This window comes from Trichomycterus rosablanca, chromosome 3 (genome assembly GCF_030014385.1).
Source record: "Trichomycterus rosablanca isolate fTriRos1 chromosome 3, fTriRos1.hap1, whole genome shotgun sequence".
Classification (NCBI taxonomy): Eukaryota; Metazoa; Chordata; class Actinopteri; order Siluriformes; family Trichomycteridae; genus Trichomycterus; species Trichomycterus rosablanca.
The window spans coordinates 18,070,881-18,091,377 of NC_085990.1; the positions used below are offsets into that span (position 1 = coordinate 18,070,881).

The 20,497-nt window shown below is 42.0% G+C and overlaps 2 protein-coding genes across 3 annotated transcripts in view; both read right to left on the bottom strand.

Moving 5' to 3' along the window:
- Window positions 1-5,175, bottom strand: part of snx27b (sorting nexin 27b) — a 59,656-nt gene extending 54,481 nt beyond the window's left edge. For both annotated transcript variants that reach the window (XM_062990999.1, XM_062991000.1), the window contains exon 1: window positions 4,788-5,175. In XM_062990999.1, the coding sequence (XP_062847069.1) occupies window positions 4,788-5,065 (278 nt within the window). In that variant the 5' untranslated portion in view covers window positions 5,066-5,175. The remainder of the gene's footprint in view (window positions 1-4,787) is intronic.
- A 10,250-nt stretch (window positions 5,176-15,425) lies between these two features.
- LOC134310349 (ictacalcin-like) lies at window positions 15,426-16,835 on the bottom strand. Its single transcript, XM_062991910.1, has 3 exons — window positions 16,745-16,835; window positions 15,823-15,968; window positions 15,426-15,731 (listed from the first exon to the last, which is right to left on the bottom strand). The coding sequence occupies exons 2-3, from the start codon at window positions 15,958-15,960 to the stop codon at window positions 15,585-15,587; spliced, it is 285 nt and encodes a 94-aa protein (XP_062847980.1). The 5' UTR covers window positions 15,961-15,968; window positions 16,745-16,835; the 3' UTR covers window positions 15,426-15,584.
- Between the last annotated feature and the right edge of the window lie 3,662 nt (window positions 16,836-20,497).

A 20,497-nucleotide genomic window follows, 5' to 3' on the forward strand; every position in this document is an offset into this window, starting at 1 on the left:
CTTGCTCAACAGGGGTTTTTGTATCTGTTGGTCCTGGATCTTGTAAGGTTGCTTTGAGACAATGTCTATTGTAAAAAGCGCTATATAAATAAAGTTGACTTGACTTGACACACACACTCTGTGCTAAGGCAAGTTCAGTGTCAAACACAGTCATGGACAATTTAGTATCTCCAATTAACCTGACTGCATGTCTTTGGACTGTAGGAGGAAACCAAAGTACCAGGAGGAAACCCACACAGACACGGGAAGAACATGCAAACTACACACGCTCCACCTGGGAATCGAACCTGAGATCTTCTTGCTGTGAGATGACAGTGCTACTCACTGAGCCACTGTGCCGACCCACCCTGACCTCAGCCTTACTAAACCCATCAAGGCGTCAACAAGCCTCTCTCAATTGGAATGATGACTGCGAGCGAGACCTCATAATCCAACATCTGTGACCTTATCATACAACTCCCAAATGCTATTTCGACTAAACAGACGATCTGATAGATTCAATAGATCACGCTGTCATGTACACTGAGGCAAAACATTAGGACCACCACCTAGTATGCCGTCAATACAGCTCTGACCAACCCAGATATGGACTCCACAAGACATCTGACGGTATCAGTCCTGTGGTGTCTGGTACCAGGATCTTACCAGTAGAATGTCCTACATTGAGTCCTGTTGCCATGTCTTCCATAAGTAAATGATACACATGTGGCTGGTTGTCCACACGATCTTGGAGAAAACAGATTGCTAATGCTCCGATGTCCAGTTCTGATGTCTGTGTGTCCACTGTAGGTGCTTTCAATGGTGGGCAGGAATCAACACGGGAACTTTGACTTGCCTGCCACTTGCCTGAGTTTCTATAGAGTTCTATGGAGCTTTACTTATAGGTGCAAGTAATACGCTTGTACACTTACATCCAAAGCAACTTACAATCGTAAATGACTACAATTTGAGCATTGCATGAGGGTTAAGGTCTTGTTCAGGGGCCCAACAACTTGGCGCAACGTTCTGATTACTAGTTCAGTACCTAACCACTGAGCTACTACTGCCTGCTATTTCTCATTACAATTCCTCTGCTTCTTGCACCACCCCAATACAGGCCAAGGAGGGCTGCAGACTAGCATCACATGAAGTCGGCACCTGACAACATGACGTTCTAAACCTTCTCATTATTGTCGAGAGGCTTGTTGACGCCTTAAAATAGCACAGCTGGTGTCTCAAATGCGGCAGCCACAGGTGTCCGTTATTCCAGAGCGTGTGTGATCAGTTCTGAAACCTCCAATGCCAGTAGGAAAAATAACAAATGTACCAGCATTCACATGGCTGTTCGTAATAATGTCATAACTGTCTGTCAGATAAACTCACTTCTCATTTGCTTAGAGCTGATAAAGGCTTTATTGCCTTGCTTTGCATCACTCTTGCCCCATAATCCTTTGCTAAGCAATTTTGTTTGACTTTAGGTTAGTCCGAATTTATTATCTATGACTTATGTATGACTTGTCTAAGGCCTTCAGACTATTTATAATTATGTTTAATACTAAAGTTCCAACATTCTTAACATTGTGTGAGCCCTGAGTAGATACAAACCACATTTCCGAAAAATATATACTGTCAATATAAACTAATTTAGAATTTGATCCCTGCAACACACATTTTTAAAGAATTGGGACAGAGGTATATCTACTACTGTGCTACATTACCTTTCCAAATAATTATACTTTATTATTATTGCAGTTTTGCATGTGGATTTTTTTGCCCAGTCTTGCTTGATATAAGGCTTCAGCTGTTTAATAGTCCATAGTCGCTGTTGTCTGAATCTCCTCTTTATGGCATCTTTATGATATTTTCAATAGGAGACAGATCTAGACTGCAGGCAGGCCAGTCAAGCACACACACTCTGTGTCTATGAAGCCATGCTGTTGTAGCCATGCAGAATGAGGCCTGGCATCGTTTTGCTAAAATAACCATGGACTCCCGGTTAAAAAGACATTACCCTAATAGCACTGTTTATCTTTCTCAAATCCCAATAAATGCCTCTGTGTCAATTGTACCTTCACACATATGCATGTCACCCATGCTAAGGGCACTGATGCACCCCTTACTATGACAGATTTGCACCCCCGCCATTTTGACTCTTGCAGCTTTCATTGATAACAGCCTGGATGGTCCTTTTTGTCTTTGTCATGATGTCCATTTTCCCCGAAAACAAACATGGATGAATCTGACAAGAGCACATGTGTCCACTGTCCTTCTGTCCATCTGAGAAGAGCTCGGGCCCATAGAACTCTGCGGTGATTCTGCATAGAATTGACGTTTGAGTTCTAGGTTGCCTTCTTGATGAAGAGGTAGACTGTGTTGAGTGGAAACGGTTTTCTGAAATACTTCTGAGCCCATGGGGCTATATTTATCAAAGAAGGATGACGGTTTGTCCAGAAATGAGGTTTGAGGGCTCGAAGGTCACGCACATTCTCCAAATTTTCCCTGAAAGACCTGCAATATTTGCAACTGTGCATTGAAAAATGTTCCACTGAACAACTGTGGCCTCCAGATACGGATGTTGGCACAGTTGAAATTCAAACTCAAAGAGGTCCAACTCTCTGAGGAGGTGGTTGGCATATTAGCCAAGCGCCACCAACAAATGCACATTTAAATGTACAGCTCACTCTCTAAAAGCCCCAGTCAACTGAAAATAACCAATCAAGTCATAGCTCAAACCTAGTTCATCATTTTGAATGTAGTAGTCAGTAGCCAGTAGTATATTACAAAGGCTAACTACACCTTTTAATGTTTTGCCAACTCTTTATCCTGATCAGGGTTGCTGTGGGCCTGACAAACTGGCCATTTTCATAACAGTCTAGCCTATTCTAATTCTGCTTTGCCAAGCGACAAGTTGTGCATCTTTTACTGGTGGACAGATCTGGACCATGATAGATATTGATCTTATTAAGCCGCAGTAAACTGGGTAATCAGATTGGATGATTTGGTGTACTCTGGATATTTAATCCTCCCCTGTCTAGCCTGACGCATTAAACCCATCTCCCTTCAATCCATGTCGATCTGTCTACTGACTGGACCCCAAGCTGAAAAATGGGCATCCTAATCATAAATGCTTTGGGACACCGGGGGATGTCTGAGGTGGGCAGATTTGATCCAGGATTGCAAAGTAACCTAAGGTCGAGGCATTCCATACAGTACTCCAAGTACCTTGGTGTTATTTGCTGCCTTGTATAATTACACTTAATATACATTATAAGCAGACCAAAATGGATACAATATTTATTTTAAATAAGAAGCTGTGCGCATGAACAGAAAAACGCAACAGCGAGGGAATTTGTGGCTGAAATTGGTTCATGTTATTACTGACATTCATTTTCTTTTTTTATATTTTTTCCCCTCTTTTTTGCCCCCAATTTTTATCCCCCAGTCTAGTCATGTCCAATTACACTGAATGCGTCCTCTATACAGATTCGACCCTTCACCGCTGACCGAGGACGCCTCTCAACTGACTTGCGCCCCCTCCGGTACGCACAGTCAGTACAGATAGTGCATTTTTCACCTGCGCGAGTCGAGTTCATACACTTGACGGGCACTGCACATGGAGGGCCACACCCGCATCAGCATTATGATCATGACCTATGATCCGACTTTTTTTACCCTCTAATCCCTGAACAACAGCCAATCGTTGTTCATGCAGCCGCCCAGCCTAGTCGGAAAGGCAGAGCTGAGATTCGATACGATGTATTCGAAAACCCAACCCTGGTGAGCTAGCGTACTTTACCGCTGCGCCACCTGAGCGGCCATTACATTCATTTTCGACATTTAGCGGACGCTTTTTATCCAAAGCGACTTGCAGTACTGTGCCAGGATATTGTCTAAGCAATTGAGGGTTAAGGGCCTTGGTTAAGGGCCTTGCTCAAGGGTCCAACAGTGGTGCGGATTGAACCAGCGACCTTTTGATTACTAGTTCAGTACCTTAACCGCTAAGCTACAACTGCCTGATGTACTGAGACATTATTAACGAAAGCTGTACGGATTTCTGTTACCATTATCGGTCTTCCGTACAATCCAAGTATAATGGACTTTATTTTATATTTCCTAGCTGGACACTCAACACTTCAGCGCCTTTCATGTAAATCTAGCATTGACTTTGCTGTTTTCAAACACTGACGCGTAGTTGCTAAACATTTACAGAATATGTACGAATGTACGGAACACTGTTACCGTACGTTACCTGTTTGTTTCTACGAGTACAAAATGCTCGCTTGCTAGCAAACACCTGACATGACAGCCGACTAACCGCTAAATGGACGCTACAAACAACTTATTTCCAAAACTAAATAGTGTTACACTTCAGAAAGCTTAAAAGCAACTATATTTCTGACACATTAACTATATTTCTGAAAAATGACAGGACACTGAGGTGGCTAGCATTAAGTTTTTTTCTCCCATCCGTATTCCGACAAACCAACGCTCTTGCAATGCGATTGGCTCGCTGATTGTTAAAATGTCAGATAGACCAATAAGAATGCAAGGTGTTCACGCCTAGCCAATAAAAACAAGTGGGCAGGATTTTTGGAAAACGGGTGGGAAAGAAGACGCTAATGCTACTGTTTAAAGTACAAGCTCTGAAACTTATCTATCGGTACTGACAGTACAGCAAGACAGTACTTACTGGAATTAAAACATTACCTATAAAAATGGCGAGTAATGACATGTAAAAATAATGAACAATGTCAGTTATAATTGGTTAACCTGATTGAACAGACATTAGCCCGCTAGCAACAACTCACACTTCGAGGATCCGATCGCCCTTGTTGATACCGGCTCGGTCGGCAGCTCCGCCTGGTAGCACAGCGCTGACATGCTGGAGCGGAGCGTACAGCTCGCCGTTGATGCTCCGCAGCTGGCCGCCCTCGCTCACCTGGCCGCGGACGTTGAAGCCGTAGCCGGAGTCGGACTTGACGATGCGGACGAGGCGCGGGCCCGCAGTGCCGCCGTACCGAGAGGAGCAGCGCAGTGCCGCAGGGACAGCAGAACGCGTCTCGTCTCCCTCCTCGACGTCCGCCATAATATTTCAGCTGTAGAAAAAGCCCGTTCAGACCGTGTGTGTCCCACCGTGCGCACACATGAGCTTATCACAGCGCCAGCTCCGAACCAGAGAAACGGACCGCACCAAGTCACGCCCCCTTCTGTCACGAGGTGTCGCTTCTGTTTTCCCCCTCACGTAACAACAAAACGCTGCATCATGGGATATGTAGTCCAGTTGGTAAGAACGCGCCGCTCAAGACGGAAACGCTCCCAGCACACGGTGGCAGTGTAGTGCAGGGCAATACGCACTCACACATTAACCTACGTACACCTAGGGGCAAGTTAGATTAGCCAATCCACCTTCTGCATGTTTGGAAAGTGGAAAAAACTGACATACCAGTGTCTGAAAGGTCTCGATGACCTATGTTGACATCAAACCTCAGTAAAGTATTAGACCAGTGATTAGAAGGTTGCCGGTTCAAGCCCCAACACTGCCAGGTCACTCCCCCTACTGTCATGAGGTGTTGCTTCTGTTTTCCCCCTTTATGTAACAACAAAACGCTGCATCATGGGATATGTAGTTCAGTGGGTAAAACCCTCCCAGCGCACGGTGGCAGTGAAGTGAAGGGCAATACGCACTCACACATTAACCTACGTACACCTAGGGGCAATTTAGATTAGCCAATCCACCTTCTGCATGTTTTGGAAAGTGACATACCAGACAGACAAACCAGTGTCTGAGAAGGACCTGAACCCAGGTCTCGATGACCTATGTTAACATCAAGCCTCATATCCTCAGGGCAGTAAAGTATTAGACCAGTGATCAGAAGGTTGCCGGTTCAAGCTCCAACACTGCCAGGTCACGCCTCCTTCAGTCACAAGGTGTCTCTTCTTTTTTCCTCCTCATGGGATATGTAGTCCAGTTGGTAAAAACACTCTGCTCAAGACGGAAATGCTCCCAGTGCACGGTGGCAGTGTAGTGCAGGGCAATAAGCACTCACACATTAACTTATGTTCACCTAGGGTCAATTTAGATTAGCCAATCCACCTTCTGCATGTTTTGGAAAGTGAGAAAAAAACAGACATCAAACCTCATCTCCTCAGGGCAGTAAAGTATTAGACCAGTAATCAGAAGGTTGCCGGTTAAGCCCCAACACTGCCAGGTCACTCCCCCTTCTGTCACGAGGTGTCTCTTCTGTTTTCCCCCACAAACAACAAAACGCTGCATCATGGGATATGTGGTTCAGTGGGTAAAACGCTCCCAGTGCACGGCGGCAGTGTAGTGCAGGGCAATACGCACTCACATATTAACTTATGTTCACCCAGGGGCAATTTAGATTAGCCAATCCACCTTCTGCATGTTTTGGAAAGTGACATACCAGACAGACATACCAGAGTCTGAAAGGGACCTGAACCCAGGTCTTAATGACCCATGTTGATTACATCAATCAACATCAAGCCTCACCTTCTCAGTGCTTTAACATACTGGACCAGTGTTCAGAAGCTTGTCAGTTCAAGCCCATCACTTTAAATTAAAAGGTCTGAGAAAGGATGTGCTGGATATTGTAAGAGAAGCTCATTATACAGTATATTCTGCTAAATGTACTCAAGTTAGGGCAGTAAGTGCCAGTCTGATATGAGTTTTATTTTTTTACGCCTTCCAAACCAGGTGTAAATTCAAGTCAAGTCAAATTTATTTGTAAGGCACTTTCTACAGTGAGGATTGTCTTAAAGCAACTTTACAGAATCCAGAACCGACAGACCAAACACCCCTGTTGAGCAAGCCAATGGCGACAGTGGCAAGGAAAAACTCCCTTAAATTACAGGAAGACACCTTAAGAGGAACCAGACTCAGCAGGGACCCCCATCCTCCTTGGGTGGCCTAGAGAATAATTTGAATAAATTAGATTTACACAAATCATACATACACAAAATTAAATAGATTTGTGTTATTTTTTGCATTTTCTCCCCATTTTCCTGCCTCCCAGATACCAGATTGCATCCGCGGAGAGCATGTCGCTGTACACGCCTCTTACGACACGTGCACAGCCCTCCTCTTCTTGCCCCTGCATTCTGCACAGGCGTCTCTTCTGCCAATCAGGGTTCTTACACAGCGAATGAAGACCCACCCAACCACCCATAATCCAGCCCCCACCCTGCAGATACGGTGGCCACTTAGTATCTGCTGCAGGCACTGACAATTATGCCCGCCAGATAGCATAATTTTGGGACAATATGGAAAATGCAAATAAAATAAAAATGCAGTGTTCCTTACATTTACTTTGACTTTTGTTTGATTGTAGACAGTTTGAACCCAAGATATTTCATGTTTTATCTGCTCAACTTTTAATTTGTTAATATACCTCCATTCCTGCATTTCAGGCCTGCAACACATTCCAAAAAAAGTTGGGATGGGGCAATTTAGGGCTAGTAATGAAGTTAAAAAACTAAATAATAATGTGGTCAACAGGTGATGGTAATCATGGTTTGGTACAAAAGCAGCATCCAGGAAAGGCTGAGTCTTTGATGATCAAAAATGATCAGAGGATCTCCAGTTTGTTAACAGATGTGTAAAAAAAATTATTAAAATGTTTAAAAACAATGTACCTCAAAGAAAGATTAAAAGGAATTTGCATATTTCTCCCTCTACAGTGCATAATATCATTAAACCATTCAAAAAATCAGGAGGAATTTCAGTGTGTGAAGGCCAAAGGCGCAAGCTTAAGCTGAACGCTTGTGATCTTTGATCCCTCAGACGGCACTGCATCAAGAACCGCCACTCAACAATAGCTGATATAACCACATGGGTGAGGGATTACTTTGGCAAACATTTGTCAAGCACTACAATACAGAGTTACATGCACAAATGCCACTTAAAACTTTGCTGTGCAAAAAAGAAGCCTTATGTTACCCATGTCCAGAAGCAGCATCAACTTCTCTGGGCACAGAGGCATCTAGGATGGACCATCACACAGCGGAAACGTGTATTGTGGTCAGATGAATCAGCATTCCAGGTCTTTTTTTGGAAAAAATGGACAGCGTGTGCTCCGGACCAAAGACGAAAAGGACCATCCAGTCTGTTATCAGCAACCAAGTCCAAAAGCCAGGGTCTGTCATGGTATGGGGCGGTGTCAGTGCCCTTGACAAAGGTCATTTACACTTTTGTGATGGCAGCATTAATGCAGAAAAGTACATTGAGATCTTAGAGCAACATATGCTGCCTTCAAGACGTCATCTTTTCCAGTGATGTCAATGCATTTTCGACAGGACAATGCAAAACCACATACTGCACACATTACAAAGGCATGGCTGTGGAAGAAGAGAGTACGGGTACTGGACTGGACTGGCCTGCCTGCAGTCCTGACCTGTCCCCAATAGAGAATGTGTGGAGAATTTTGAAAGGAAAAATGTGACAACGACGACCCCGTACTGTTGCACATCTTAAGACGTATTTGCAGGAAGAATGAGACAAAATAAAAGCTGAAACACTAAATCACTTGGTATCCTCAGTGCCAAAACGTCTTTTAAGTGTGGTGAAAAGGAACGGCAACATTACAAAGTGGTAAATGCTTTACTGTCCCAACTTTTTTTTAAAGAACAATTTGCTTAATGAGCTACAATAAATACAAAAAAATAATGTTTTTGTCAGTTCTGGCAAGACATTCAGGCCATAAAGCAGCAAATTTTCCTCATACCATCACTACCATCACCGTGTCAGACTATTGGTATAATGTTGCTATTGTGAAACACTGTGTTAGTATAACATCAGATGTAACACGGCCCATGATCACATTTACAGGTAACCTCATGAATGATTCACTGTTGGAGGATTTTGATAGGCTGGCCAGTGGATTTACCACTATTTCAAGTTTTCTCCATTTAATGATAACTACTCTCGCTGTGGTTTGCTAGAGTCCTGAATAACTCTAAATAACTTTCTAACATTTTCCAGACTAATACAGTATATATTTTTTTCCATTAACCACCTTATTCTGGTCAGGAACATGGCAGGTCTGGTTTTACTGGAAAACATTAGGCGATTACACTGGAAAGGGCGCCAGTTCACCACAGGACTCCCCCAATACATATAACCTCCTGAGTCACAGGTTGAGTACCACCAACCTAACATATACTACATGGCAAAAAGCTTGCAATAGTAGTTCCAATTCATCTTAAAGGTATTTAGTGGGGGGGGGGGGGGGGTTAGGATGAGGGATTTGTGCAGGCTACTGCAATTGCTCCACACCATGCATTTATGTGCCTAGCTTCCTTACCCCTCATTTTTCCCCATTCATACTGTTTTCCTCTGGGTGCTTTGTTTTTCTTCTGCCAACACGGTTGCCCTAAATTGTACCTAGTTGTTGTTGTTGAGTAAGCATGTAAGTCAAAGTCCTTAATGCAATCTCCAGCTTCTCATGTTATACCTTGACCAGACAGCAGAGGTCTCGTTTTTGAAGTGGTAATCAGGAAATGCTCCATCCGACCTTTACTCTGGTGTCAGTTGGGCACTGAGCCATGGCAGAGCTGAGATCTGAATTTAATGGGTGTGGCTGAAACACATACACTGAGTTGGGACAACATAATAATAAAACACATTCTTAGTTTCTTACATTTACTTTGACTTTTATTTGATTGCAGACAGGATGAACCTGAGATATTTCATGTTTTGTCTGCTCAACATTTCATTTATTAATAAACATCCATTCCTGCATTTCAGGCTTGCAACAAAAAAAAAATTTTGGACAGTAAAGCATTTACCACTTTGTAATGTTGCCATGACATTTTGGCACCGAGGATACCAAGTGATTTAATGTTTTAGCTTTTATTTTGTCTCATTCTTCCTGCAAACACGTCTTAAGATGTGCAACAGTTTGGGGTCGTCGTTGTCACATTTTTCGTTTCAAAATTCTCCACACATTCTCTATTGGGGACAAGTCAGGACTGCAGGCAGGCCGGTCTAGTACCCATACCCTCTTTTTCCGCAGCCATGCCTTTGTAATGTGTGCAGCATGTGGTTTTGTGTTGTCTTGTTGAAAATGCATTGACATCACTCTCAATGTACTTTTCTGCATTAATGCTGCCATCACAGAAGTGTAAATTATCTTTGTCAAGGGCACTGACACACCCTGGCTTTTGGACTTGTTGCTGATAACAGTCTGGATGGTCCTTTTCGTCTTTGGTCCAGAGCACACAGCGTCCATTTTTTCCAAAAAAGACCTGCAATGCTGATTCATCTGACCACAATTCATGTTTCCACTGTGTGATGGTCCATCCTAGATGCTTCCGAGCCCAGAGAAGTGGACGCTGCTTCTGGACATGGTTAACATAAGGCTTCTTTTTTGCACAGTAAAGTTTTAAGTGGTATTTGTGCATGTAACTCTGTATTGTAGAGCTTGACAAAGGTTTGCCAAAGTAATCCCTCACCCATGTGGTTATATCAGCTATTGTTGAGTGGTGGTTCATGATGCAGTGCCATCTGAAAAATCGAAGATCACGGGCGTTCAGCTTAAGCTTGTGCTCTTGGCCTCTACGCACTGAAATTCCTCCTGATTCCTTGAATGGTTTAATGATATTATGCACTGTAGAGGGAGAAATATGCAAATCCCTTCCAATCTTTCTTTGAGGTTCATTGTTTTCAAACATTTCAACATTTTTCTCACGCATTTGTTGACAAACTGGAGATCCTCTGATCATCTTTGCTCATCGATCCTTGTCCTGGTCACTGTCTGTGAGGAATTTTGTGTTCAATTTGGAGTCCTCCCACTTTCCAAAAACATACAGAATGAATGAATGAATTACGAATTTAAGTTCAGGTTTGTGTAACTGCAAATAACATAGGTTAGACAGGGGATTAAATGAATGTAAATGTGAGTAATTGGACAACCACAAGGTGGAGACATTATCTGGCTAATGTGTTTAAACCAAGGCCTTAGCCTTAAATTGAACATAGGCGTGTATGTGGGCGAGGGTTAGTCTAAAACGTTCCAGCCCTATTAAGTGATGTGACCACTGACCGATCCTAACATGTTTATTTATTTATTTTTACATCATTATATAAATATATACCCCCTTACCCACTATATATTGAGATTACAGCCTAAGTTAGAACAGATGTTTACCACATACAATCTTCTAGCGGAAAGTCTGGGTCATTAAATGTGTTATTTGAGAGTGTAGCTGACTCTTAGGCCAAAACCCTGAGTAATAAGTACAGGAATTGCCAGGACGACGCTCGTAAATGAACACATTTGTTTGCATGTGCCCTTGATCAAGTAAATCCTCCCCAAAGGTAACTAAAAGTTGGCAGTACTTTGCCATGTACTGCCAACTGCCTGAGAGCACATTAGGATCCTTGTTCTTTAACCAAAGAGAAAGCAAAAACAGGCACTGGCACTGACTGCCCGGGTCTGACGCTGTTTTTTTTTAAAGTTACAGAATTACTGGCACTGTTTGTAGAGATGAGTGGAAAAAAGTAATACTAAATGTTACTGTGGTTGATAAACTCAATCTCATAATGAATGTATAAGAGAAAATATAAACTGATCAGCCATAACATTAAAACCACCTCTTTGTTTCTACACTCACTGTCCATTTTATCAGCTCCACTTACCAGATAGAAGCACTGCTGTTCTTCAATGGTCAGGACCCCCACAGGACCACCACAGAGCAGGTATCACACCTCACTGTCACTGCTGGACTGAGAATAGTCCACCAACCAAAAATATCCAACCAACAGCGCCCCGTAGGCAGCATCCTGTGACCACTGATAAAGGTCTAGAAGATGACCAACTCAAACAGCAGCAATAGATGAACGATCGTCTCTGACTTTACATCTACAAGGTGAACCAACTAGGTAAAAGTGGTCAGTGAGTGGACATGGTATTTAAAAACTCCAGCAGCGCTGCTGTGTCTGATCCACTCATACCAGCACAACACACACTAACACACCACCACAATGTCAGTGTCACTGCAGTGCTGAGAATGATCCACCACCTAAATAATACCTACTCTGTGGTGGTCCTGTGGGGGTCCTGATCATTGAAGAACTGGGTGAAAGCAGGCTTAAAAAAAAGCATGCAGAGAAACAGATGGACTACAGTCAGTAATTGTAGAACTACAAAGTACTTCTGTATGGTAAGTGGAGCTGATAAAATGGACAGTGAGTGCAGAAACAAGGAGGTGGTTTTATCAGTGTATTTTGTAAACACAGTTGTCAGAATTACAGACACCTCTAGAAGTTCTTATGAAAAAATTACAATATATTCTGAGCTCAATTAGCTCATAAATCTTTTATGCAAACCCACCGCCTGAGATCCGGGCGTCTAGATAGACGTGATTGGCTATGTCTGTGGGAGGGGTGGCCGAAGCCCTGCAATGGATTGATGCCCTGTGCAGCATATTCCTGACTTGCCTCCAATGTTTCCTGGTGGAAATTGACCCACTGTGACCCACTTAAACCAGAATGAAGCATTTTTGTCCATGCATTCATGGAACCATGTCTTCTTGGATCTTGCTTTTTGCACAGTGAAGCAGTTATGTTGAAACAGGAAGAAGCCTTCCTCAAACTTTAGCCTCAATTTAATACACCTGTGAGCATGGGTGTGGCTATAACACCTACACTCAGTTAGGAGGAGCGCCCATGTAGATTGGGCCATAAAGCGTATGCACTGGAGAGGTAACAGCACGACAACCCCCTACAAGGGAATGGTTTTGCAGGTGGTGGCCACAGACATTTACTCAATGTTGTAATAGACTCAGATCTTACATTCACCAGCCATATAAAAACCATCACCAAAACAGCCTTCTACCATCTTAGAAATATAGCCAAAATCAAGGGTCTAATGTGCCAACAAGACCTAGAGAAGCTGATCCATGCTTTTATCTCCAGTAGAGTGGACTATTGTAATGGACTTCCCAAAAAGACCATTAAACAGTTACAGCTCATTCAGAACGCTGCTGCTAGCGATCAGAGCACATCACTCCAGTTCTAAAATCACTACACTGGCTTCCAATTAGTTACAGAATAGAATTTAAAGTGCTGCTACTGGTCTATAAATCAATGAATGGGTTCGGCCCAGAATACATCTCAGAAATGTTTAGAGAATATAAACCCAGATGATCTCTTAGATCCATGGACTCAGGTCAGCTAGTTGAGCCCAGAGTCCAAACTAAACATGGTGAAGCAGCATTTAGCTGTTGGGCTGCATATAACAGGAACAGACTGCCAGGAGATATTAGATGTTCCTTAAATGTAGAAATCTTTAAATCCAGGTTAAAAACTTTTCTTTTTTCTTGTGCCTATGATTGAGCTCATCTCATTCTTAATTGTAGGGTATATTTGACTATATTTTCTTTTAGTTTTCATGTTTTAATTGCTTATCTCTCTTGTTTTAATTTCGTATTTCCCAAATTATAAGGTATATTTTACAATATTTTCTTTTAATTTTTCATGTTTTTAATTTTTTATCTCTCTTGTTTGAATTTCATGTTGTCTTAATTGTAACTAAATGTTTGCAAGAAGTCTTTCTGAGGTTCTAGATCTCAGGAATGTTTTAATGCTTTTAATTATTATTTTTTCCTTATGTAAAGCACTTTGAATTGCCACTGTGTATGAAAGGTGCTATACAAATAAACTTGCCTTGCCTTGCCTTCCTGACTGATTCTTCTCCAGTTTTACATTTTGCTAGTGTCTTTGTCACTACTGGTAGCTTGAGGCGGTACCTGGACGGAGAGCTGGACAGGGCTGTAGAACCCAGCAGCAGGACCGGTATCTGCTCTTTTGTTTGAGGAGGAACAGGAGGAGCTCTGCAAAATGAGGGCCCACTGTCCTATAGACAGATGTGAAAAACTCTGGAGATGTCAAAGTAAATGTTATGCTGCCTGCAACATCATCCAGCATGAGTGGCTTGGCAATGGGTCAGTAATGGTCTGGGGAAGCGTATGTCGCATGTGGTTTTGAATTGTCTTGTTGAAAAATGCATGTGCGTCCCTAAAAAGTTAACGTCTTGAAGGCAGCATACGTTGCTCTAAAATCTCACTGTACTATTTTGCATTAATGCTGCATCACAGAAGTGTAAATGACCTTTGCCAAGGGCACTGACACCCCCCCATACCATGACCTTTGCCAAGGGCACTGACACACCCCCATACCATGACAGATCCTGGCTTTTGGACTTATTGATGCTAGCAGTCTGGATGGTGCTCTTTCTTTGTTTTTTTTTGTTTTTTTGTCCGGAGCATGAAATGACGATTCTTGATGCAGTGCCATCTGAGGGATCAAAGATCAAAGTTGTTAAACTTAGGCTTAAGCCCTTGCTTTTTACACCCTGATATTCCCCATATTCCTTAAACTGTTTATGATATTATACACTGTAGAGGGAGAAATATGCAAATCCCTTTCAATCTTTCTTTGAGGTACATTGTTTTTAAACATTTCAATAATTCTCAAGCATTTGTTGACAAACTGGAGATCATCTGGCCATCTGTGCTCCTCAAAGACTCAGTCTTTTGTGAATACTGCTGTTGGTCCAAATCATAATTACAATCACCTGTTGATTTGTGTACTTTATACAGCATGGAAGCATAGAGCTCTGACTCACACACACTACCTCCAACATGTGCACAGTCCACCAATCCGTTTTTATTCTCCATACTTCGATGGATTTAGGCATGTGGTTGGCTTTGTGTACGGAGAGCCACACCCTGATCTCAGATGCCCTGGGCAACAGAGGTTGACAACACCATTCCTTAATCTGGCCTTTCCCACCCAGCAGATTGGAAGCCAATTTTGTCTGCTGCAGGCATTAGCCAAATGTGCCTGCTAGGGGGCGCCCCTGGTACATATCTCAGGTATAGCTATTGTGTGCTGTGTATGGGTGTAACCTATCTATAGATGCAGTATAGCTACTGTTTGGTAAAAGTACAAATGTGTACTTAATACTCTATAGTTATGATAGATACTGCACTGTGTACGGTATATCACTGGGACAGTGGTATCCTAGTGGGTAGAGCTTTGGGCTATCAACTGAAAGGTTGAGAGTACAAATCCCAGCCACTGTTGGGCCCTTGAACAAGACCCTTAACCCTCACTACTCCAGGGGCGCCGTACAATGGCTGACCCCAGCTTCCAAAGGAGAATTTCATTATACTGTACACCTGTATATGTATATATAACAAATAAAGGCATTCTATTCTAATCTATATAACTGAAGTCTTTACTGTATAGTTATAGATATAAAGATCATTTGTAGCTTGTGTGATGCATAGTGTATATATCTGTAATAATCAATCATGACAAAAATCATAATAAAAAAATATTGTTTTATGCATATGCATGTTTTATTCTCCCACCATTTCTTACCCACCCCCACCTGTACACAAAGAATCAACACAACACAGAGTTCTATTAAAATAGTTTATTTCACACCTTTTTGTACTTACTCATTCATCATCAGATGAGAATGCCAAAAACATTTCTGCCTATGGATTAATCTAACATTTTTACATAATGGATTTGGGATGTGGTGGTACATTAACATCTAACAGGTGTTATTCTCTGTTCATTTCTTCTGGTCCTTGAAGAAGTCATTGCAGAGCATGGTGAGACAGGCCACCAGAGTGACGTACTCTTGGAAGTCCACTGAACCATCGGCGTTAGCATCAAGATCCTTGAAGATCTTGTCCAGAGCTTTCTGATCTGTGTTTTTCTTTTGGACATAACACACAAATGCAAATGTTAAATTGCTGTGAATTTTGTACTGTAAGGTAGCTTGTAAAGGTATAAAGTGCATTTCTTACTCCAAAAATGTCTCCCAACTCTGCATTGAGCAAATCCTTGAGCTCTCCCTTGGACAGGGTGTACTTGTCTCCCTCCTTGCCAGAGTATTTGTGGAAGGCACCAATGAGGAGTGCCATGGCTTTCTGCACATCAGACATGATGACGACTGGAGAAAAAAAATTGAATCATTTACAGCAGTTGTAGGAAAAATCATTGCATAAAGTTTTTTATCATGACAGAGCCTGAAGAAAAGGTAACACATTATTTGTGTATTCTTTTAGCTTAAATGTTACATTTAACCAAAAGAAAGGGGTGTGTATTATCTGTGCCCAGCCTACATAAACACTAACACACACCCTCACACTTTTCATGCACATGTACCCCTCCCAACCAGTATGGGAATATGGGAGTACATCCCTCTCCCTTGTGATGGGATCAGCTACCAAACAAGAAGAAGGGAGGAGAGAACCAATAAAAGGCAAAGATGAGTAGGAGGACGGATTTAAAAGGAGTGGAAAAGTAAAACAACCGGTTTTAATACGTGGCCAACGCCCACAGTGCTGCCTGTAATTAACACGAAAGAACAGACATCGCCTATCCTGTATTTATTTTGCATCCGTTAATCCTTGCTTAGTAACCACGAAGAATTGCTTTTTGAACTGTCTGACTCAGTAAATTAGCTAAATCTCAGCATAACAAAGAAAGGAAGGGAGTGTTTCAATGTGCAGTTTCAAAACTACTCCAAAACTAAATAAAAACATAATAAAACAACACAAACAAGTGTGCATTTAATTTACAGAATAAAAAAAAACCAGGATCTCCAAAACCGAATTCCACAATTCAGCGCAATCAAATCAGACCTGCACAAAACTCAGTGTCTGAACTATAAAATCTATGCAGAATATTTAGTTCAGAAGTGTTCAGAAAGTTTCCTCTACTCACCTTAGTTCTGCACAAAGAGTTCGAGAATCAACAAGGAAGAAGGAGGAAGTGAAGCGCAGAAGGACGGAGCTGCCATTATATGCAGCGGCTGACGCACTCCGCCCCGTCATACAATTTACCCCTCCTCATCACCGAGCCTGTTCCCTCCCCTACTCTCCCTTTTTCTGTTTATGCCCTTAAAGCAGGGGTTCAATATTAAAATCAGTTTTTAGCCTGCACTCCATATTTACTAATGTATTACTTATTATAAATATGCATTTTTGCAAACAAACTTTCTCATTTAGAGATGCAGAGTGGGTCGGGGGGGTCTGTAAACAACAGGAACAAGGTGGGCACCGAGTGGGTCCACATTGCAATTTAGAATATCTAGTTCATCTGCTGCATGTTTTGTGGGGTTGGGAGACCTGAGGAAATCCACACAGCCACACATGGAACATGTAAAACTTCCCACAGTCAGTCACCGAGGCATAAACTCAGCTTCCGGGATCTATGCTCCTGAGCCGCACCCACTCTACCAGCTCTGCTACAGATAAAAACAGTTAATCCTAAATCTATTGCATTGTTATTGTTAGGACATTAGATTATCCTAGACGTATCTATGCATAAAAAGCAGGGTAACAAATCACCTTTAATGGAACATTAAGGAAAAAAGGCGTGTGCTTTTTTTGGACACATTATCTGTAGCACTTGGGTAAAGAGACACACCTGATAAAGTGTGCTGCACAGCCGTGCAGCTTCTGACGTTATAGGTTTGTTAAATCTGTACTATGAATGCTAGCAGACTTCTAAAAATGTCTAGGAATGTGCTCGGTGCTTAGCAAAAAGTTGTAGTTTGGTATGATGAGTCAACCTTCCGAATTGTAACAGGAAATAATGGACAATAATGAACACCATACAAAGGACCATTCATTTGTTACTATGTATACCCATACGCAAATGTAATACATATATGCCCATACTTGTGCAAACTATATATGAAACCTATTAGAAATTGGAACAATTTCATATATTGACATATATGTGTGACCCATAGAAATATATATGCTCATGCATGTGTAATACATTTTACATTTTTTGACATATATGTAACATATATGACAAAAATGATAATTTCTATGTAATATATAGAGCCGAGATTCAAACCTGGGAGCACCGACGCGCAAGGGGATATTCCAGCTGCGCCACCTGAGCGCCCTACATAGGATCTTTTAATACCACAAAGTGAACTTCTTTTCAACTCAAAAAAAGGTGTTGGTACTTGTGTTGCAGCATGCCTCTTTGCCCAAATTTGAACTGAACAAATAAAAAGTCGTGCCAACTCAGTCAAGGTCTAGAAAAACCGAGCAAATTTTGAAGAGCTTGTTGAGTTTAGTTTACAAGACAAATTATACGTTCAATGAAATAAAAACATTTAGAAGGATTAAATGTGTTTTACTGGATGCATTTTTAAAATATATTTTTAAAAGTATTGCTTTGAGTCAGAATCAGTTTTTACCAACAGCGTAGTTGCAAGGTCTGGGGATTTACACTGAAATAGGCTGTTTCCGGGGTCGGCTCTCGGCGGATCATGATCAGCATTGATTTGGCACAATTTTTATGCACTTCCTGACACAACCATCCCTATTTTATACTGGTTTGTGCATCTAGCGGCTAGGTATCTATAGGACAATTCAGTGTTTCCAATTAGCCTGGTGGCATGTTTTTGGACTGTGGGAGGAAACCGGAGCACCCGGAGGAATTGGATACACTAAATTGTAAACTGTAAAGACTGTGTTCGATATAACCTTGTGAACTGATGAACCTTGTGTAATGAGTAACTACCGTTCCTGTCATGAATGTAACCAAAGTGTAAAACATGACATTAAAATCCTAATAAAAGAAAACAAAACAAAAACGACTGTGCGCATCCAATCCACATCGTGTTACAACAGCATGGCTGCATAATCAGAGTGTGCGGGTGCTGGACTGGCCTGCCTGCAGTCCAGATAATTTTTTTAATTAAAAATGTGCATTTCTCAGCTGAAGACTTACCTAATTCAAAAATGCCAACAACTGCTTTCAAAACACAATCAACTGTTTTTTTTATTTTTTTCCTAGACTAATTGTTTTGCTTAAAATAATGTTAATACAACAGGTGCTTCTGCCCAGGCAATAAGGTTAAAAAAGTGAAATGTCAAATATTCATGGTACAAATAACTGCTTTTTTTTTTTTTTGCAGTTTACATACTGTAATGACCGTTTGGAATAGAGGTTTGTACAGCACAGATGACTTTGACTATGACTTGAACCCATTGTCTGAATTTGCATGCAGCATTGTATTTCCCCCTCAACCTGCCATAGAAACTCTGTTTGCTGCTCCCCGTGCTTCTCCGGGGGGAGACTTAGCGTCCTTTTCTTCTTAAAAGCAACTTTTTCAATCAACCGAAAACAATCGAGATGTCTACATGTCTATAGGCAGGACACGAAGCTAACCTTTGATATTTAAACCCAGCCCACGCTTTACTGGAGAAGCGAGTCAGACCAGGTTTTGAAAAACCAAGACTTGTGTGTACAGTAAAGCTAGGTGTGTCTGGTTGTAGCACTACAGAGAATTATAATAACACACAACTCGAGCTCATTCTCGAGAACAAAGAGCAAACAGAACCACCTTAAAATTAAGCAAGCTTAAATAGATTCTGGGTCATTAAAAATAAATCTGACATTTTTATCAGTTGTACTTTTAGACCTACACTTGAAAGCGTTACATCTGGCAGCCATGGGATTTGAGTGCTTTCTGCAAGTGTTCTTTTCTTTAAAGCAAACACTATATGGCCTAAAGTATGTGGATACCTGAATATGGGCTTGTTGAATAAACCATGCATTAGTATGGAACTAATCCTACTTTGTGGCTATAACCACTATATTGCCAAAAGTATTTGCTCGTCTGCCTTTACACGCATATAAACTTGAGTGACGTCCCATTCTTAATACATACGGTTTAATATGATGTCGACCCACCCTTTGCAGCTATAACAGCTTCAACTCTTCTGAGAAGACTTTCCACAAGGTTTAGGAGTGTGTTTATGGGAATTTTTGACCATTCTTCCAGAAGCACATTTGTGAGGTAAGACACTGATGTTGGACAAGAAGGCCTGGCTCGCAGTCTCCGCTCTAATTCATCCCAAAGGTGTTCTATCAGGTTGAGGTCAGGACTCTGTGCAGGCCAGTCAAGTTCTTCCACACCAAACTCGCTCATCCATGTCTTTAGGGACCTTTCTTTGTGCACTGGTGTGCAGTCATGTTGGAACAGGAAGGGGCCATCTCCAAAGTTGGGAGCATGAAATTGTCCAAAATCTCTTGGTATGCTGAAGCATTAAGAGTTCCTTTCACTGGAACTAAGGGGCCGAGCCCAACTCCTGAAAAACAACCCCACACCATAATCCCCCCTCCACCAAACTTTACACTTGGCACAATGCAGTCAGACAAGTACCGTTCTCCCGGCAACCACCAAACCCAGACTCGTCGGATTGCCAGACGGAGAAGCGTGATTTGTCACTTCAGAGAACACGTCTCCACTGCTCTAGAGTCCAGTGGCGGCGTGCTTTACACCACTGCATCCAACGCTTTGCATTGTGCTTGGTGATGTAAGGCTTGGATGCAGCTGCTCGGCCATGGAAACCCATTCCATGAAGCTCTCTACACACTGTTCTTGAGCTAATCTGAAGGCCACATAAAGTTTGGAGGTCTGTAGGGATTGACTCTGCAGAAAGTTGG